Source organism: Piliocolobus tephrosceles, chromosome 3, assembly GCF_002776525.5.
Source record: "Piliocolobus tephrosceles isolate RC106 chromosome 3, ASM277652v3, whole genome shotgun sequence".
In the NCBI taxonomy this organism is placed as follows: domain Eukaryota; kingdom Metazoa; phylum Chordata; class Mammalia; order Primates; family Cercopithecidae; genus Piliocolobus; species Piliocolobus tephrosceles.
In genome coordinates, this window is record NC_045436.1 from 43,692,875 (window position 1) to 43,714,806 (window position 21,932).

The 21,932-nt window shown below is 43.4% G+C and overlaps 1 protein-coding gene across 1 annotated transcript; it reads right to left on the reverse strand.

Moving 5' to 3' along the window:
* Positions 1–2,051: 2,051 nt before the first annotated feature.
* Positions 2,052–21,634, reverse strand: REELD1 (reeler domain containing 1). The gene is made up of 7 exons (XM_023227251.1): positions 19,181–21,634; positions 17,204–17,422; positions 11,781–12,003; positions 9,756–9,919; positions 5,834–6,146; positions 5,252–5,315; positions 2,052–4,435 (listed from the first exon to the last, which is right to left on the reverse strand). The coding sequence occupies exons 2-7, from the start codon at positions 17,409–17,411 to the stop codon at positions 3,827–3,829; spliced, it is 1,581 nt and encodes a 526-aa protein (XP_023083019.1). The 5' UTR covers positions 17,412–17,422; positions 19,181–21,634; the 3' UTR covers positions 2,052–3,826.
* Positions 21,635–21,932: the final 298 nt, after the last annotated feature.

A 21,932-nucleotide genomic window follows, 5' to 3' on the forward strand; every position in this document is an offset into this window, starting at 1 on the left:
TGAAATCAGAACACACAGTCTGTGTCCCAGAAAGGCTAGGATCACTGATTAATATCGGAAGTCTGACACAGGCAGAGGACATAGCCATCACCTGAAATTTATTCATAAATTGCCAGCCCTTCCCAGATAACTTGCAAATAAAGTGTGACACATGTCTAAATATTTACTGGCTTGCTGACTTTTTTTTTTTTTTTTTTGCTAATTAGAATTTTTTTTTTTTTTTAAGGAAAACAAACAGCGTTAACAGCAAATTAATGCAGAGAGCCTCAACAGTGGGACAGCAAGACAACCTACAGTCAAATATTAAGTTGTACTTTACCAAAATTGTATCTATGGGAAAAAATTAATTGGAAATATCAGAAATGGTCTCTGAATGTAAAAAGATTAAGGCTACCCTACCCATGGTGTATAGTTATTAAATTAGCACAATAGATACAAAAGCATTTGTTTAAAATATAAAGAGTTTTCAGCAATTATTTATCCATCATTTTCCCTCAAATGTGTGTTTAGCCCCATACCGTCTTTCCTCCAAGAAGAGGTTGGATGAGCAATTTTGTAGCTATTTCAACAAAATGAAAAAGCTATTTTAAGATGTTGTATTTGAGTCCTTTCTCCTTTTTTTTTTTTTTTTTTTTTTTTTTTTTTTAACTTTTAATGGCTTTGCGCTTTAGTAAGAGCCTTCAGGTTAAGCTAACACTTCCTACTCATTCCCCTCTGGGGCTTCTGTGAAGCTTACAGGACCTTCACGATCACTTACGTAGTTTGAGTATAGGCCTATGGACTCCAGCTGCCCTGGCCAAAAAGGAGTCTAGTCAGAACGTTGCAGCAAAAAAATATCTGATACATGGTAGGAATTGTAGCCAACGACTGCCATGACAACTCATGTGGACTTCAAGTGGCTGAGCCAGGGAAGTGAGGTGGGAAGGTTGCTTCAAGAGAAGTTGTCAGCCAGGCGCAGTGGCTCACGCCTGTAATCCCAGCACTTTGGGAGGCTGAGATGGATGGATAACAAGGTCAAGAGATAAAGACCATCTTGGTCAACATGATGAAATCCTGTCTGTACTAAAAATACAAAAATTAGCTGGATGCGGTGGTATGTGCCTGTAGTCCCGGCTACTTAGGAGGCTGAGGCAAGAGAATCACATGAACACAGGAGGCAGAGGTTGCAGTGAGCTGAGGTCGCACCACTGCACTCCAGTCTGGTGACAGAGCAAGACTCCATCTCAAAAAAAAAAGGAGAATTTGTCATAGAAACAAAGTGACTTTTTTTTCCTGATCACAGAATTTCTCTAAATGGACTACACGTAAAGACAGTGTTGCAGCTTCAGGATAACATTAATGACAATGGCATGTCAGTTTGGTTACAGATAGCTAAATATTGTGTATGCATTCAATCTTTACATCAACCAAAAGAGCTGAATGATTTTGTGATGTTCTTTTCTCTGACGAGGAAGAGGAGGCTCAGAGATCTGGCTAACCCTTCTGCATCACTTTACTGTTTTGTGTAAGCTGGAAGTCCAACTGGAGAAGAGAAAATACCTGATCCTGAAATCTGGAGACTCCTCTCACCTCCCTCTTCTCCCAGGGATGAATGGCATCTCTTCAAGTCTCACACACTCCCCCCATGGCAGGTCAGCAGTCTAAGCAGAAGGGAAAGTGAATTAAAGATGGCTGCAAATCCTCTGTCACTTCTCCCATCAAAAAGTGAAATCTATTGCCCTTCCTTTTGAATAATGAGAGTTGGTCCTGTGACTCACTATGACCACTTCCAAGGTTAGGTCTTAAGAGACATGCAGTCTTTGGTTTTGTGTGCTTGGCACACTTCCTCTTGGAACTCAGCCACCATATGGCATAAGAAGATACAAAGAACAGAGCCATATTGCTTCCCACATTCTTCAGCAGCCCCATTTGGGCCCTTAGCTGGTGGCCAACGCCAACTGCAAGCCATGTGAGGGAGTCAACTAGGCTGTCCCATCCCTTTCAATAACATCAAAAGCAGAAGAACTGACCAACTGAGCCCAGGCAACCCCAGAATTGTGAAAGATGATAAATGGTGGTGATGGTGATTTTATTTTCAACTACTAAGCTTGGAGGTAATCTGTTCACATCAACAGATAAGCAAAACAATCTGTTTACATAGGAAAAATTCTCTCTTAGACAGAAAAGATCTAAAAAATGTTGCATACATGATGCATCTGGCTCTGATGTGATGTGGCCAGATGAGCGCTCTCCGCTAACGGGGTCCCTTGTTTGCTTCTCGGGGAGGACATCTTTTAGAGGGCATTCCTAGGCATGCAGAAGGGACATGTGTGGCCTTATTAGAGTATAGTACATTTCTTTCTTTCCACAGCATTCCTAGAACACTTTCATTTGTGAATGCACAAATTACCTAGGTCTCCATGCATCTAATGACTGAAGCCAGGGAACAGAGCTATCTAGCCCAGAATCCAGGAGGAGACAGTCTTGGAATTGATGACCAATGAGCTAAAGGGAGGTATGGAAAAAGCAGGAGCTGTCTCTTTCCTGAACACCCAATTTTTAAAAATTGTTAAATTGAGATGTAAGGAAAGCCTCATTCTCCTTGGAAAGTTACTGCACTTCTTCCTCATTAAATTTTTGTGAGGGTTAAAAGTGAAGATATATGCAAACTTCTTAGCACAGTTCCTGTATGAATTAGGTGTTCAATAAACAAATATCCTTTCCGAATTTGTAGTGATTTTTGTTTCTGCATTAAAATGAATGGTGACTCTATAATAGGTTTCACTCTGAAAAGGCAGCTAATTCCAATGTGCTATATTAGGTGAGCATATTTAAGAGTTACATTCAGATCTGTTGTTTTGACCTCAGATAGTATCTGTGGAGCCACTGTTAAATCAAAGCAATCTTCATAAGGTTATGAGATCAGATAGATGACCTTCGTCCATGAAGCTTTCTGCCTGATACTCCCTGAAAAGACAAGTAAAGACTGTTCTTCAAACTGTGCTGGTATAATAACGTTTTTCAGCCTGACCTCTGGCAAAAGGCAATATGTCTGCTAGCTGCTGGAATACACGAATCTTTCCATCAAGTGTAAATGGATGGGAGGTCTCAGATCCATTTACACCTGATGAAGAGGCTTGCTTACCCCACTCTGGTGTTTATGGCCTTGTGTTGCATGTATATGTTTTCCTAAAGATGTGTTCAATCAAGCTCTCAAAAATTTTCCTGACTTTGGATCAATTTCCATAGCGATTTGCCAGGCTGCTGAGTTGCCCAGAAGACCAAACACCCTTGCATTCACCTAGCCATCCCTATCAGAACTCTAGCAAGTTGTTGAATTCTAGTTTTGAAAAGAAAACTTATTTGGGTGTGGTTTAGGAAGGCAAAGTGAGAGCTGCAGTTCTTTTTCTTGCAGGAGACACAACCCAACATTACTTTTTTTCCCAAAGAGTTAGAAGAGATGAGGCTGAGACACTAAGGAGGGACAGCATTTCTATTTCTATGGCTTCCTTAAGGCAACAGAGGAAGCTTAGCGGCCACAGGGGTCTAGTTAATGAGCAGGTTATACAATATTCATTGTGTTGAGTTTAAGTCTTCAAACAGAACATCTAATTGCAAAAAAAAAAAAAAAAAAGGAAGCTCAATTACAGATGTTAAGACAACAAAGCTCAGAAATAACTCCCTCTGTTGATGAAACTGTCCTCTCCCGGCTTCCTCCATGAACTGCACATTGACAGAGGCACAATGAGTCCCTGTCTTCATCAGGTATTCTCATTAGGTCTGCTCTGTCTGGGACACTCTCCAGGGCCCAAGGAGGGCCACTGAGAGGTCTGGGGTGATGGCCTTCTCAGAGGACTGTTTTCTTGCTACCCACAGAAGGAGTGATCCAGTTGTACTCTGCTTGAACCAAAACAAAACTATTCTCCCCAATCTTCCTGATGTGCACAGTCTCACCACTGTCGCTCCTGGCAACAGCATCTGAAGCGGGCTCGCTGAAGGACACTTCTGTCCGCTGGTGGCAATACTGGGTGTGCAGGTAGCGAAGGCCAGCAGCCAGGGCCATGCCCAGGATGGCTGATAGGCAAAGCAGAACTCCTAGCTGGGGAGTTCTGAGCTGGATCCCCAGAGGGGCCTGGGCCTCCTCTTGCCCAGCGTCAGGCCGTGAGTTGGTCTGCTGAGGGTATCCCACTCCACCCTCTCCATCTCCCTTCCCTGCTCTGAGCTCCTCGTGCTTTGACTGAGGTAAGAAGCTGGCAGAGGCCCTGGATGCCTCTGACTGGTCACCAGTAGCAGGTAGCCCAGAAGTGCCAGAGGTCTGGAGGACAGGGGTTGGGTTGCTTGCCCCCGCCCCATTCCCTGTGAAAGTTTCAGAGGACCAGAGGCGCCCGGGATGGGTAAGCTGGACGGTGTACCGAGGAGGCTGTGTCACGGTCCTGTTAGAGGCCTTCATCTTGTCCTAGAAAAACAAAGGGAAAAAGGAGTCAAAGGTACTGGTCTTCCTCCTAAGCTGCCACTGAACTTTGTAACTAACTGGGGTTCCTTAAAGACTCCCAGGCGGCAGCTGAAAACCCATTCTCTTTCTTGCTACTAAAGGAGCTCAAAGTAAAATGCCCAACTAGATACAAATGCACTTGTTATTGATGGGGATGGGGTGGCTAATGGAAACCCCACAGAGAACAAGGAAGCCAGTTACAAGAACAAGCTAAGGATCCTTTAAGAGGCTTCCAAACCAAAATATCAATGGGTGATTGCATCATCTTCTATGGCTGAAAGCTTCTAGTGTGTCTTTTTATGATAGGACCCATGCAAGAGGGACCATTTAACCTCACAGTCGGTTCTGATAAACGTAAGAAAGAATATTACACCATGTTTTATTTTGTGTTCCTTCTAAGACTTCAAAGGAATAGTAAATCGGTGGGCATTTATATTTTATATTGCCCATTGATCTAACTTCTGGGACCATACATGGCGCTCTGAGGTCAGTGTTATGAAGGAGGGATGGAGGAGGAGAGAAGAGAGTAATTATTAACTATGGCTAAGTGAGAAGACAAATCATGAAAACATCAATTTCTACAATTGCCGATCACTTCAGAGACACTGCATGTAATGGAAAGGTATTGATTAGTAGAAAGACACTGTGTGTATATTATACTTTGCCTTCTTCTCTCTAACTTTAGCTACCAGTCTAATAGCTCTGATTTCCCAGCCTGAAACTGGCCAGTCTAGGATCAAAACATCAGTCGCAAGCCCTCTTCACAGTTTAGGTTCTTACCTGTTCACCCCCAACTGAGGACAGGCAAGTTTCCAGTGAATCAAAGCTGGGATCATCCTGAGTTCTAAAGGGAAGAATGGAAGGGCTGAAAACAGGTCATTAAGTTTTGGACCAAAAAGCAATGTTTCCTACCATTGTTGTGTATGCAGATGGCATCAGATCCACTTGAAAAACTTCTGAGTTTGGAGTTGGGAACCACAGAGAAGAGGAAGGGGAGAGATGAGTGAGAATGGCGGCAAAGAACTCACCAAATGCTATCACTTATTATTTTATATAAAATATACATTTCCATATTGTTATTATAAATATATTTAAAATATAAAAAGTCACTTTTAAAGTTTTGTTTTATTTATAACAGCATCTCAGAGATCTCACTCCATCCAAGAGAATAATTTCCCTGGGTACTTATCATACCCAGTCCTTCAGACCCTTCAAAACCCAGTGGCCCTGCTACATCCTGGGTTTTACACACACTCAAGAATAAATATGGCTGAGATCTTCTTTGTCAGACTCCAAATGATGCACTCCAGTGTTCAGCCTAGTCCCATCACCTGTCCTGAATGGCCCACCCATCACCCTTACCTGTGATGGATGCTAAGTCTGGAAGCAAAGCTCTCTGAGGAGACTCTCTTGAGGGCCATGAGCCTCTCCAGCCTGTGGACCTCCAGGGACGGCTCTAGAGTCGGATTGCTGTCCATGCTGGGTTGCCGGTCGATGCTGCCTTCAGTGGCTGTGTGTGAAGATGGTTGGGACAGAGTCTCTGCATCCCCAGGAAACTTTGTCACCCAAATACTGGCAGGAACAGGATCTAGGTTGTCCTCCTCTGCAGCTCCAGGAAGGGTAACAGCAAAGACATGTGTGTGCTTCTGTGGAAGAGTGATGGGGGCCCTGGGAGCTAAGCAGAGGTCCAAAGACAGTGCAGAGAGAGTGAGAGCATTTTCCCCGTATCGATTGGTACAAACTGCTATGATCGGGGGTAAACAGCAGTGACTCTAATGTTCCTCAAGGAGAGACCATTAAGTGTAAGGCACTTAAAAGTGTCAGCATACAGATGACCTGCCTGATCACACAAGCCCCTGACCACGCAAGGGCTTGTATCATTTTAGAGTGAGTCCCTGGCCTGTCTGGGCTTGTACCTTCTTAACAGCCACCATTCAGGGAACGCAGAACGCACTGTGACCACCGTATTTATTTCACCTCTGCCAAAAACTGCTTCTAGCTAGAAAAAAGAGCGGAATCCCACAAATCAGACTTTTCAAAGCTCTAGATCTTTCTTGCTCTATTATTAACAATCAAAGTTTCTTTCCTGGTGATAATAACTTGAACATCTGCTATGAGCAGAGACGAGATCACTGCCCTCCACTGCCCTCCACCATCTCATTTCCCGTTTGTGACTGGCTAACCTGACAGCCCAGAGCATGAGAAAGAGCTTCACACGGAGCAGCAAGCAAGCAAGTGCAGGTTGTAGAGTCAGACTCTTGTCTGGGTTCAGTCCTCCACTAATTCCTGGCTTTGGGGAAGTCCTCCCAGAGCATTAATTTCTTCATTTGCAAAATGAGGCCAGCATAGAATTGCTGAGGGGTTGACATGAACTCATTGATGGGGAAACGTGAAGCAGGTGCCTGGCACACAGGCACAGGCAACATGCACAGAGGGTTTACCACAATGATGATGAGGATGACATGATGGCATTGACCAAAACAGTGTTGGCAGAAGTTTCTCTGGCAAGGGCTCCAGGTTCTTTCATGGGGGTGAAGGAGGTACCCCTTTGCTCCAATGTTTTTAACACTCAAAAACGTTGAAGTGAAGAACAAAGCAGCCTAGCCCAGACACACAAAACATGGCAAACTGATAGTTTCAAATTCCTTCTTGAACTCTAAGAGCATTTGGATATTTCCTGCAGACCCACTGCGTGCTGGGCATTGTTAGAGTTGTTGGAGATGCAAACACAATGCAGACTTGTAATTGGTATCCCTGAACTCAAAACTGGGAAGAGACACCCTTACATGTCAAACTACCTAAATTAATACAAGAGGCCGGACGCTCACGCCTGTAATCCCAGCACTTTGGCAGGCCATGGCAAGTAGATCACCTAAGGTCAGGAGTTCAAGATCAGCCTGGTCAACATGGGGAAACTGTGTCTCTCTACTAAAACTACCAAAGTTAGCAGGATGCAGTGGCGCATGCCTGTAATTCCAAGCTACTCGGGAGGCTGAGGCAGGAGAATCGTTTGAACCCAGGAGGTGGAAGTTGCAGTGAGCTGAGACCGCACCACTGCACTCCAGCCTGGGTAACAGAGAGAGACTCTGTCTCAAAATTAATTAATGAATTAATTAATCAATTAATACCAGAGCTAAGGAAGCAATTATACTTGCCACTATGGTCTTAATGTGTCCCCCTCAAAATTCACATGTTGAAATCAAACTCCCAATGCAATCGTGTAAAGAAGTGGGGTTTTTAGCAGGTGCTTAAGTCATGAGGGTGGAGCCCTCATGAATGGGATTAGTAGCCTTATAAAAGGGGACTGAGGGAGCTTGTTCACCTCTTCCACCATGTGAAGACACAGCAAGAACGTGCCATTGTTGAGGCACAGATCATCCCTCCCTCACCAGACACTTAATCTGTTGGTGCCTTCATCTTGGACTTCCCAACCTCCAGAATGTAGGCAATACGTTTCTATTGTTTATAAATTATTCAGTCTAGGATGTTTTGTTATAGCAGCTGGAATAGACTAAGACACCTGCCTACCAAGAAATATCAGGAAAAGTTTCACAAAGGAGATATTTGAACTGTACCTTGAAAGACGCAGAGAACTGTCATGTGGAACAGTCCAGTTTGAGGAAGTATCAGAAGGGAAGGGACTGAAATATAAAAGTAGACCATACCTAACGGGGTGGAGGAGGACCCAAAGTGTCTTGGTCTATTGGGAGATAAGTTTCAGATATACAATATACTACTTTCCCAATTTTGAAAATTTATAATTTATACTTGCCTACTGAATCCTTTGTACAGTTAAGAAATCTATTTCACTTTATTAATTGAAATGAGGTGAATAGATAACTGTACAAAGATAAACTTCCCAGGATACATACACACACACACACGCACACACACGTACATACACACATGCACACACCTGCATACATACACGTTTCTTTTTCCTTTGGGAATCACTAGGGTTTGGGTACTGGAATGAATGGGGAAGACAGGCTGGGGCCAGAAGGAGAGGAATGTGGGCAATGTAATGAGGAGGTTACCCTGTAAACTGCTTGGGCTGGAAGCTGTGGCCCCTAGCAGGCAAGGTTTCCAGCAGAGTCAGGCATAGAAAGGCCCAAGGCTCCACATGACACTTCTTCCTGAAACTTCAGTTTTATTCATATTCATGTGCAAACAAACGTGGTTATACTTGGGATTAAAACATGACATTTGCATCATTCATAAAATAAAACATGAGATTTCAAACATATGTCAGGGGTGCAGGGTCTTCTCCAGGCCACACTCTCAGGCTCTGAGATCTTTACTCTGCTTTTAGGAGTGCCTTGGTGGGAAGGTTGGAGGAGTTGTGCTGGGTAATGGGAGAAGACAAAGTTGTGCTGGGTAATGGGAGAAGACAAAGACAGAGTATGGAGGGTGGTCCTCACTGTTTCTGTACCTGGGTCTGCTCGACTGAGAAGAGGCAGGGATTCTGACTGGATTCTGGCCTTAACATATTAGCAAAGAATAAAGGAAAGAATAAAGGAAGAGGAGAACGAATGGATTAAGGGTAGAGTCTGGCGTGCATGTGCCTGGATGCTTTTACGAGTGCTTGTGTTCATAGAACTTAACTAGAATAAGCAATAAAAAGGAGTTCCATACCACCAGGGATTTCAGGTAGGTCAAACATCCTCTAGTTGGCTAGAGGTTTCCCTTTGTTTTGTTTTTTTCTTTTCTTTTTTCAGGAGTTCATGGACTAATGGAATATAAAGCCATGTAGTGAGCAAGGAAAAATCCCTTCCCATTGAAACAGTGATTCCCGATTCTGTTCTCCAACCCAGGTTGCAAAGAGCCATCTACCTACCGTGAAAAGTAACAATGAAAACTGGATGCGTTTCTATGAGAAAAGATGAAGAAAAGCTCATTTCTTTTTTGTGCTCCCTGTGTAGCTTCAGGGGACTAAGGAAAACAGCGGAAATATTGTGAGGACTAGTAAATGTCGGGGAAGAGGTGTATGCTGTTTTTTGGTATTGCAGCACAGCTCTCACTGTCCACCCCGGGGCCTGACTTAATGTGTTAGGTTGAGCTAGACAAAGTATGTTTGCTGCAACAAACAAAGCAACTGCAAGCGTTCCCTCCCTCTCACTGCTGCGTTATCACATCCCCAGGAACTGCTGCAGTTGGCCACGGCAGGTGTTTATTACTTGTTTTGCAGGGACAGGAAGCTGGCAGTAGTAACTTTTAAGTGAAAATAGATAACTGTAAAAATAATGATGACAACCAGCCTGGCAAATACAATGACAAGCTGTACCTGGGGCAGCTCCTTCAACATCGCCCAGCCTCTGGTGAAGGGTTGGCATCAGTAATCTGGGCTCCATGCGGTCGTCAGAATGGGCGCTGCTATGTGTCTGTTGAGACACAACAGATGATTCAATCCTTGCCCAGTAAACGAAATATGACTGGACTACTGATAAACTGCAGAAAGAGAAAGAGCAGAGTGGTTCACGGATTTAGTTTCCTTTAAATAATAACTCAGGCCAGCCTCAGAGAAAAGAGAGAACACACTAACAGATAAACATGAACAAAACTAAATAAATAGAAGAATGAGAGAGAGATTATGTTATTACTTCAAGAATGAAGAGTGACTTCATTCTTTTTAAAAACAAAAACCCCACAGTTGCAAATAATTAGAATAGGAGAGGATTTGAACAAATCAATGGTCCTCTTGAATAAATACAGTCACTAAAAATCTCATTTTAACTAAAAAGTTTCTCTTTAAACTGTTTAGACTCCAATAAAAGGTTTTATTGTCAATGTTATTATTAGCCATTCCTGATATACCGTTATTACATCATGATTTGAAGATCTCATAATTCTGTTGTATAATTGTACATGTCTATTGTCATTGTAGATTCTGTTGGAAATTAGAGACAAATCCTTAATATTCTAAATAATTTTTTGAAAAATAATTCTTCAGTAAAAATCAGTTTCACAAACATTATGCCATTTGTTCCTCCAAATATTTCAGTAAAGGAGGGATTATTGGCAAGCATCATTTTTTCCCACTTTATAAGTATTCAGGAGGCAGTCATAACAAGGCGATTAATGTGGCTGAGGTCACCCAGAGGCTCGAGACTCAGTGAGAGTCATAGTTCAGGCCCCCAACATGCGGTTTCCAGACTTGGAAGACGTTATCGTGCGCGAGAGTTCCCGGAGGTGGGAGATCACAGGGCGACTTAGGACAGGCATCTCATCAAGTGACTTAGCTCGTTTTTTTTCTGTCAAATGGAGATCATAGCTTCTACACTACTTGCTATGCGGCACGCAGTAGATATGATGGTAAATCCAAAAATAGGAATAGAGGTGCTTTGAGAAAGAAAGGTGACTGTACAGGTTTAAGGACTTCAAGTGTCAGACACCCTCTGTACTGCATAAGAACCAAAGCCAAGGGCAGAAGCTGGGCACACCCACGGGTAAGCGGGCCCTGGGCCTTCCAAAGAGGAAAAATCCTAAGGCATGTATTTCCCTTCTTACTGTCCTGTCTGCTGCCCTGTGCCACCAGAAAGTGGGGGAGAAGGGACACCACAGGCTGGGGCCACCAACCTCCTCTCCCACTGCTCCCCAGAGCAGAGGGGGGTCCTGGAGGTAAGCATGTGCCCTGGATGACCTCTGCCTGCAGACGCAATCTCCTTCATATTTAGGAGGGTGTGGGGAAAAGAAACAGAAACACACACCCTTTCCTGAAAGAAAAAAATTATCTTTCTTGGTAAATGTAAGTGTCTGAAAAGAATGACAAAACAAGTACCTCATTTTGAGTAGTAATGATGCTTTTAAAGTGCTTACTGCTGCCAGGAACTGTTCTGAGCAAACATAGGCTCCCTCATCCATACACAACCCTCTGAGGGAGGTGCTGTGGTTATGCCCATTTATAGACAACAAGCCAAGGCACAGAGCCTCAAGAGGCTTTTCCTGGGCCCAGGGACGTGTCCATTTGTCCATCTGCCTGTCTCTTTCTTGGCTCTCTCCTGCCTTCCCACCGCCAGCCCTTCTGTCCTCTGGTCAGAAATTCCTGGAGAGGTTGGCCAAGATTTACCTGTGCCTGGGGAGGCAGGGAGATAATATGGATAGTGCTGAAGGGATGAGTTTGGGGGCAACATTTTTTTTAGTTCCCCTCTGCATAGGCTCTCCAGTTGAGGCAGCATCCATGACCCTGTCTTTGCTATAAGGTGGCCACATAAGGAGGGGGAAAGGGAATATGAAAGCAGGGCAAAGAGAAGCTCCCCTCTCTTCAAAGTAAAAGGCTCAGTTTCTAAGAAACAGCACTTCACTCTCTTACAGGAACTTAATGTCCCCCACAGGCTGGGCAGGGGCCTTCCACAGGAACGACAGGTTTCTCTTCAGGGACTTGTCAGAATGGGTGACTGCATCAGCCTCTTGAAAACAAGTCATCAGTTTGGAATGAGGAGGAATGAAAACAAAAGTCCCAGCTATTTGATGATCAGACACTCTTCGAGCCTGAAGGAGAAATCCCATGAAATCACGACTGCTTCTCACCGTCACTGCAACAAAAACACCCATTCAACATGAACATGTGTGACTTAGTTCCATTTGGTGATTTTATGCAGGTTTTTTCAAAACTAAAAGTTTAAGATCAACCCCTAGAAAGTGAACAATTCACTGGGGGCGGGGAAAAGTTGAAGTCCTATTTCACACCAAAATAAATTCCATTTGGATCAAAGGTATGCAAAAATGAAATAAAATATAACTGGAAACATTTTTTTCTTTTTATAAATACTGGATTTAGAAATACCTCTCTGAGTAAAACCCAGCTGCCATAAAGGAAAAGGTGAGTAAAGTGTGCTATATTTTTTTAAAATACGAGTTTAGGTGAACTTAGGACAGATGATTAAAAAAAATTATTTTCCAAAGAAAAGTATTTGTAAGACATAAAGCAGACAAATAATCAGAGTCATGGTGAATCCATAAAAAGATGACTCCCTCAAAATAATGAAAGGATACAAACAGAAAATAAAACAAGCTTAGTAATAATTTTTTTTTTTTTTTTGAGACAGAGTCTCGCTCTGTCGCCAGGCTGCAGTGCAGTGGCACGATCCCAGCTCACTACAACCTCTGCCTCCCGGGTTCAAGCGATTCTCCTGCCTCAGCCTCTCAAGTAGCTGGGAGTACAGGCACGTGCCACCACGCCCAGATAATTTTTGTATTTTTAGTAGAGACGGGGGTTTCATCATGTTGGCCAGGATGGTCTCGATCTCTGGACCTCGTGATCTGCCCTCCCCAGCCTCCCAAAGTGCTGGGATTACAGGCGTGAGCCACCACACCTAGCTGCTCAGTAATGTTTTTAAAGCAATTATAAATGAGATACTATTTTACACCTTTCATATTAGCAAATGTTAAAATGTGTGGTTGTAAACAGTCTTGATAAGACTATGGAAAAACTAGGGCATTCATTCACTAGTGCTGGGACTATAAACCATCCAACTTTTTGTGGTGTAACCTGACAACATCTTCCACATTTAAAATGCAATTACCCCTCTGATACATGCTACCTCATCAGTTAGCCCTGAAAACATAGTAAAATAAGCCAGACCGAAGATGACAAATATTGCATGATTCCTCTTCTGTGAGGCACCCAGAGCAGTCAGATTGACAGAGACAAAGAAGATTTAAAGTTGGCTGGGGCTGGGCACAGGGTAGGATGGCCAGTACAGAGTGTCCATCTGGGATGATGGAAAAGTTCTGGAAATGGATAGTGATGATGGCTGTACAACATTGTGAATGCACTTGATGCCACTGAGCTGTATACAGCTATAATGGTAAAGTTTATGATATATGTATATAAACACAATAAAAGAAATGCCCTCCAAAAATCATTACTCTTTGATCTAGAAATTTTGCAGCTAAGAATTTTCCCCACTGACAAACTTGAACAAATAAATATGGAAAACACTGATGTCCAATACTCAACAGCGATTGTCTGCTTATTCCCTGCTAGCAGAACAGATGGTTCTGCTAACAGAACCCAGATGCTACATTCATGTGGCAAGTGGAGACCACCTGTCTTCAGGGAAGTTAGGCTTCTCCTTTTCTCCAGGGGATGAACCGTGGTTAGACTGAAACCAGTGTTGGTGATTCTGTTCCCCTTCACCAGACAGAATTCTGGCCAATGAGGCCAAATCTGCTGAGAGAACAGTTAATGTCTAAGGATCAATCTTTTCACATAAGGCCTTTATTCCAGCTGTCATCCCAGTGTGAGGCCTAAAACCACGGCACTCATCCTGAAACTGTGTGACGTCAAAGGAATGAAAACCCAACTCGCTGATGACAGCAGGAAAATGGAAAAATCTTAGGATCTCGATGATGTATTGAATGGCTTCACCCAATACAGAAACTGTGCCTCCAGACTTAAGAGAGAAAATTAAATGTTTTTACTCGTCAAGTTTCTGTTAATCATTTTTGCTGATACTTGCAGCTAAAACAATCCCGATGCATATGATGAGCAAAGACATATGAATAAAGATGTCCATCAAAACTGTTTATGAAAAAAAATTTAAAAAGTAAATTCCCATAAATAAGAAACTGGTTAAATCAATCATGTGACCTCTAGACAATGGACTGTCATGAAATCATTAAAAGCAAGCTCTGTGGCTGGGCGCGGTAGCTCATGCCTGTAATCCCAGCACTTTGGGAGGCCGAGGCGGGCGGATCACAAGGTCAGGAGATCGAGACCACCCTGGCTATCACGTTGAAATCCCATCTCTACCAAAAAATACAAAAAAAAAATTAGCCAGGTGTGGTAGCGGGCACCTATAGTGCCAGCTACTGGGGAGGCTGAGGCAGGAGAATGGCGTGAACCTGGGAGGCGGAGCTTGCAGTGAGCTGAGATCGCACCACTGCACTCCAGCCTGGGCGACAGAGCGAGACTCTGTCTCAAAAAAAAAAAAAAAAACAAAACCCAAGCTCTGTATTCAATAAAATATATCAATCTGATTGTTAGGTAAAAAAAAATATAAACATTACACAGACATTTAATTTGTGTCTGCTTAAGATTATATTAATTTGAGATCTCACTCACATATGCTTATATGCATGGAAAACTTCTGAAAAGAGGTGCAAGAAACTTACCTCTGGAGAATCAAATTGAGTGTTCAGAGCAAGAGAAGGAAAAGTACTTTTAATTTTCTACCTTTTGATACTATTCTAACATTTTTAAAGCATGTAATATCTTTAAGCTATTTTTAAAATTTTTTTTTAAATTAGCCACTCATGTTCAAGGGAATGAGTGGCTAAAACCAGGGTCAGACCTTTACAAATTGGCTAAATGCAGCTTGGTGTCTAGGATTGTTTTATTTTCCACACATTTGAATTTTTATTAACAACATTTGAACAAATATTTAGAACTATTGAACACTAGGCACTATGCTAGGTGTTGAGTATATATCTATGAGCAGGATATCATGGCCCTTACCTTCAAGGAGCTCACAGATCCCAGTAAGAAAACAGTATACTTACAACATAAGTGAGTAATAGCTGACTCTCATTGAATCCATGAGGCACTCCCTTAAGTCATTTATTACATATGCTGTCTTGGTTCCAGTTACAATCCAATTATGTTTCCCTCAGGATACCTTCAGAATTTAGGGATCACAATATTTGTAGTTATTTCTGCAGATTTTTCTCCCTGACCTAGCGGTTTTTTGGTTTTGGGTTTTGTTTGTTTGTTTTTGAGACAGAGTCTCACTTTGTCACTGTCACCCAGGCTGGAGTGCAGTGGTGCTATCTCAGTTCACTGCAACCTCTGCCTCCCAGGCTCAAGCAATCCTCCCACCTCAGCCTCTAGCATAGTTGGGACCACAGGGTGCAAGCCACCATGCCCGGATAATTTTTTTTTTTTTTTTTTTGTAGAGATGGGGTTTTGCCATGTTGCCCAGGCTGGTCTCAAACTCCTGAGCTCAAGTGATCCACCCACCTTGGCCTCCCAAAGTACTGGGATTACAGGCATGAGCCACCAAGCCTGGCTGACATAGTGTTTTGATTCTTACCATTGTTATTCCCCTAGCCACAGAACACTAGGATACTGACATACCAATCCCTTCATGCTGGGAGGGGCTGGATGCATACTAGGGTGGTTGGAGACCCCAAAGAAGTGGCCTTTCTTGGGGAGCCTCTTGCAGTTGCCCCGGTGTGCTATATACACAGACTCGCTTTCTGTGTCATGATGTGACAAAGTTTGGGAAGCTCTGTTACAATAGCCTTAATTCAGTATATTGGGAAGTATATTGATGTTGAGCTCATGTACTATCCACCCATGTTTTTTCACACTTCTCAACAGAATGAAACAAATGGATAAAACAATATTTATAGGGTAAATTTCATTTTTGTTTGTTACCTTTAGTTCCCGTCAAAAGAATCAGTAAAAATCAAGAGGGGTTTAGGGCAAAAGTTGCTGATGGAGCTCGCCTTGGGTGTGCAGTTTTCTGCCTACACTTAGTGGCATCTGAAGCATCTATAGCTTCCTCCCCTGTTGTCCCTCACTGCCACTTCCAAGCTTGGTCCAAGGTAAGCTATGGACTCTGAAGACTGTGTGTGAGTTTGGGGAGTGGGGGTGGGCATGGAAGTAGAAACACCCCTGGGAGGGCAACCCAAAACTGATAAGTGCCCTGCCCCTGCATCCTCCTGAGAGATGATTCAGAGGTGTTTCACATGGCTTCTCAGAGGGTCCCCACCGCCCACCGGAATGCACCTCGGGTGCCCACAGCAGCGACCTGCTCAGTTGCACGCCCTTGATTATCATCTCCTCTTGCTCAGCTCCCTTTCCCTCTTCCTCACCTGTGTTTCCTGGGATGCTCTCTCACATAAACCACCTGTGCCTACATTCTTTCCCTGCTTTTATAGGCACCTAAACTAAAAGAGCAGGAAATGAATTTTCATCCCTTAATATTTTAATTTAAAAATATCAAATTGTATATATTTAAAGTGTACAACATGATGTTTTGATATACTTACACATAGTGAAATGGTTACTAGAGTCAAGCAAATTAAAATATCCATCTTCTCACCAAAGTGTCTGTTGATGGATGAATTTTAGTTTTAAATAATGAGAAAGAAGTGTATGTCACACACATAGATGATACATGAAGGTTGTTCAGAGTAACTATATTTGTGTCCATAATAAGATACATTTATATCTTATTATAAGGATAAAATAATTTTCTATAATAATGATATTTGTGCCTTCTTATACAGATCACAATCAACGCAGAGTTTAGTTATGTGGCTTTTATGACACAAATATTTTATGCTTATTTTTAAGCTGATAATTGTTTCTTAAGATTAAGCCAGGCTGGGCATGGTGGCTTGTGCCTGCAATCCCAGCAGTTTGGGAGGCTGAATCAGGAGGTTCACTTGAGCCCGGGAGTTCAAGACCAGACTGGGCAACATACCAAGACTCTGTCTCTAAAAAAAAAAAAAAATACAAAAACTTAGCATGGCGCAGTGGTATGTGCCTGTAGTCCCATTTTCTTGGGAGCCTGAGGTGGGAGGACCACTTGAGCCCAGGAGTTCCAGACCAGCCTGGGCAACATAGTGAGACTCCATCTCTACAAAAAAAAAAAAAAAAAAAAAAAAAAGGATTAAGTCAAATTTAGTCCAGGAAGCTTCTGACTGGGACAAACACAAACTGGAAGATCCATGGGGGCTCTGGGGCTCCTCAGAGTCTCTCAAAGCCTCTCCGGTACATACCTGGAATCTTGTCACCTGGTGCATAGGAAGACCTGCGGGTATGGATGGTGACGTGATGGGTGTCCTGGTGCTGAGGCTGGGCTTGAATGTGCTTGGGCTGCATGTCCTCACAGGCCACCGTGCTGGCACCATGGGAAAAGGCAGATGAGCAGGAAACCAGGCAGAGGGTGGTACAAGCCCAGCCCACGAGGGCAGCCCGCATCCTCATCCTGCCCTCTCCTGTATCATGACAAACAGCAGCTTCAGTCCAGATGCTATTGAGGAAAATGACATAAAGTCTTCTTGGGATGTGACTAACCTGAACCCCACATTGCCTCTGTACCTGAGATGCTTTTAGTGCAGCCTCCCAGGATTGCTAATGCTCAAGGCCAAGATCAAAAAGAAATGCCAGGCTAAAGGAAGTGTCTCATTTCCAAACACCTTTTTAAAAACTTCTATTCTTATAATTTTCTTGTAAGACCAGACTGCTTTTATGTTGTTGTTGTTCAAAAGAGAAGCTTTAATTATTGAGTCAAAGAAATAAAACCAGAAAATGTTTGTATCCTAGCGTGATCTCCTTACAAGCTGACTGGTACCCAAGGGCAGTGTGAGCTCTGATACATTATTGCTGAAGTAGACACTCAATACACCACTATGGTCAGGAGGCATGGCATGGGGTGGCTTGGCTGAGCATCTTATCTCTGTTACAACTGAAAATTACCAAGCTAAGTGCTCCGAAACGTCTACCAACTATCAATTATTTAGAGGTGACTGTTACGTTGGCAATGCTTTGATATCTCTTTGTCCTTTCTTTGGCTGTTTTTAGCTATATCCTAGTAAAGAAGATGAGCAGAGACAGAAATACTCAATTTATTCTATACCTTCTTAAACATATTCATAAAAATTTTGGCTCAGGAATAGAATACAATGATTCAATAAAATAGCATTTATAGAGTAAATTTTACTTTTGTTTACTACCTCTAATTCCCATCAAGAGGAAGAATTAAAATTTGGCAATGTAAAAGAAGTTGACAAAAATAAAATGAGAGATAGCAAACAAGGCAGATGAATGCCTACATAAATATTTAGGATTATCACAGGCATTTTTTAACAGTGCTGTTTTAGGCCGGGTGTGGTGGTTCACGCCTGTAATCCTAGCACTTTGGGAGGCCGAGGCGGGTGGATTGCCTGAGCACAGGATTCAAGACCAGCCTGGGCAATAAGCTGAAACCCTGTCTCTACTAAAATACAAAAAACTAGCTGGGCGTGGTGGCATGTGCCTGTAGCCACAGCTACTCGGGAGGCTGAGGCAGGAGAATTGCTTGAACCTGGGAGATGGAGGTTGCAGTGAACTGAGATCATGCCATTGCACTCCAGTCTGGGCAACAGAGCAAGACTCCATCTCCAAAAATAACAACAACAACAACAACAACAAAACCAGTTGTTTCTGTTTTTTTTTTTTTATAGTCCTGCACACAGGCATTTTAGAAGTTTGGCTAATATTTTGACCTAAGGAGCAATATAAGACAAAAAAAAAAAAAAAAAAATGCCCTCCCCTGTAGTCAGCTGGTTTTAAAAGGTAAAAATTAAATCCTGAAAATGTAGTGAAACTAGCTATCAAAACCATAGACTAAGGAAATAATTCATAAACCAAATTATCAAGTATCCTCCACTCCTACTGTCTCTTCACACACAACCACCTTTTACATTCACAAGCTAAAAGAAGACAGGAATATGATCTATACCTCAAATTTCTTAGATTTAAGAGTCCTTCAGACAATGCCTTTCTTTTCTAAGTTTGTTTTCTATGAAGCACCAAAGTCACACATCTCCATACTACAGGGAACCATTGCTACGGCTTCTCAGACACATTAGGAGATAATGAAGATGAACTGTAAAAGCATTTTCTCAGTCAATGGGGCTCAGGGTCCTTCTCATTTTCTTTCACAAGGGTCACATAGAAAATGCCCCTCGAATGCTGGACATGGTGGTGCGCACCTATAGTTCCAGTTGCTCAAGAGGCTGAGGCAGGAGGATCACTTGAATCCAGGAGGTTGAGGCTGCAGTGAGCTATAATCACATCACTACACTCCGGCCTGGGCACAGAGCAAGACCCTGTCTCTGAAAAGAAGAGAAAGAAATGAAATGAAAATGCTCCTCAAGCCCTTGCTGATGGCAAGTGGTCTACTTTCCAAAGGCAGATCAGACAAAGGTGCCTACAAGGGGAAGGGGAGTGAGTGCCTCGTCTCGCAGACTGCAGCCACAGCCCCACCTCCCACCCTCCTGCCTTAGGTTTCACCGTCTCCTCTTTCCCACCAGTATCTTGTCTACCTGAATGCTGAAAAACATCCATTTGGAGCTGAGCACAGTGGCTCACACGTGTAATCCCAGCATTTTGGGAGGGTGAGGCAGGAAGATCACTTGAAGCCAGAAGTTCAAAACCAGCCTGTGCATCATAGGGAGACCCTGTCTCTACAAAAATAAATAAATAAAAAGAAAACATCCACTTACCTAGGAACACACTTTTCTGTAGGCTTGATAGAATGGCTTCCTCCCTCAGAGTTGCAAACCCATCCCTTACACAAAAGTATTTTCTTCTCCTTTCAGTTTTTCCTCTAATGGGGAGAGTAACAGCTGTTACCACTAATCCTCAGCATCTCCAGGAACTGTCCCTCAGTGTCCAAATCCAGCCTAAATTGTATTAGCACACACGCACACATACACACACGGTTTACAGTCACATCATTGTTCAAACCTGTGTGAAGAACAAGAAAGAACCGGAACTGGTTTTGCATAGGACTAACACTGACATCCTTGGCAAAAGCCGGATGCCTCCATCTTGATCTCCCTGCCAAGGGGAGAATGTTTGAATGAAATGTGTCTCAGCATTCTTGGTTTCTTGAGTCAGTGTGGACTGAAGTTACTCTTGGTGAAGTAGAATTGATATGTTGGCCCAAGAGCAACGTTTGGTACAAAAATATAACACATGGTATAGACACCTCCTGTATCAACTGCCTGAAAGCTGGAGTTCACATCTGCATGCATCTAAGAATCTGCTGAGACACCTGATAATACCACAGAGCCTATAGATCAGTGGTTCTCAAAGTGTGGTCCCCAGAGTGCAACACCAGCATCACCTAGAAGCTTGCAACATCAACAGTGAAGATAAAGAAAGAGGAATGGACTCAGGAGATCAGGTGGAGGTAGGATTTGGTGGCCGTTTGAATGCAAGGTGCCTGAGAGAATACTAGGATTGATAGTCCTGGGTGATACGGAGCAGGGAGCTGCGGAGAGAGCAATGTCCTGACTGTTAGGCCTTGTTTCCACTCAGAAAAGCCCAAAGATATGAGTGACTGAATAGGCAAGGCACTGGCTTAGGGACCAGGTTGCTAAGCCTTTCGTTGCAAGTGTAGATGAGACTATCTATCCTATAAACACCAAGTGAAGTGGGCTTCCTTGGCCTAGGACTCCAGTATTCCCCACACCCAGAACAAAATAAAACAAATTCAATCTGGTTTCTCTAAGCCTCTATCCCACTAGGATGGAGGAAATCTCAATCTCCCACTGAGTCATGAAAAATTCTGGGAGGTCTAAAAAATTAGGGTACGTTCCTTCCATGGCTGCTGTTATGATAGTTTTCAGAGCTCATGTGGTCACTTGAAGACTGTTAGTTGGAAGGCTTCCATGCAAAAAAGGGGCTCAGGTCTTCAGCAAGGCTGTGGCCTGGGTGCTGAGAGCTCAGCCTCCCAGGTGCACCCTGTGGCCTTCCCCTGCTGAGGTTCTTCCCACTCCCTCCACTGGGTCCTGACACAGATCTCTGCTCCTAGCAGGAGAGTGGCTAACCTCTTCTCCACTCCCCTCTGCTCCTGTCCCAGTCTTAGAGACAAAAGTGTCCCTCTTCTCCTTTTTTTTAAACCTCACCCCTTTACCTTGGGTCACTTGGCATAATCCACCTACTACAGATAGAGGGGTAATCTCCAACACCTCTGCTTTGGCCCTGAACCACAAACTTCCCGGATACAGGGATTCTCAAAAGGCCCAACTACCAATTAGAATGAGGAGGGGAGTGCAAAGGTAGAGAGAGTGCACCTATGTGGCTCAATAAATAATCCTGCCATTTGCTCATGTAATATTTCTTGTTGAAAACAGGAGGACACCTTATCTTAGACATGGCCTTATCCTGCCCGCCACACCCACAGCCTCTGCTGAGCCAGCAGCCCATCTTATGCCACTCTGCCCACAAAGCTGATTGTACCAAGGGTGGGTACTCATCACAGAGGAGGGCTCTGCTAACTCCGGGCTGAGCCAGAAACTCTCCCTGGGAATCTGACCGAGAACACATAGAAGGCTACTCTATACCAGTGCTGGTCAACAGAAATAGAATGCAAGTCACACAAGCAATTTAAAATTTTCTAGGCCAGGCAGAGTGGCTCATGCCTGTAATCCCAGCACTTTGGGAGGCTGAGACAGGCAGATCACCTGAGGTCAGGGGTTCAAGACCAGCCTGGCCAACATGGTGAAACCCCATCTCTACCAAAAAATACAAAAATTAGCTAGTCATGGTGGCACATGCCTGTAGTTCTAGCTAGTCGGGAGGCTAAGGCAGGAAAATTGCTTGAACCTGGGAGGTGGAGGTTGCAGTGAGCTGAGATTGTGCCATCACACTCCAGCCTGGGCGACAGAGGGAGACCCTATCTCTAAAAAAAACAACAAAAAAAACTGGACTAGCCTTATTTTTAAAAAACATGAA

Excerpts from the sequence above, each read along its gene's own strand:
- REELD1 (XM_023227251.1), bottom strand. The coding sequence starts at position 17,411 with ATGAGGATGCGGGCTGCCCTCGTGGGCTGGGCTTGTACCACCCTCTGC. Across the intron at positions 9,920-11,780 it reads GTGGGGGACATTAAGTTCCT|TTTATCAGTAGTCCAGTCAT; the intron begins GTAAGAGAGTGA and ends CTCTTTCTGCAG. Across the intron at positions 5,316-5,833 it reads AGACTTAGCATCCATCACAG|AACTCAGGATGATCCCAGCT; the intron begins GTAAGGGTGATG and ends TCTTCCCTTTAG.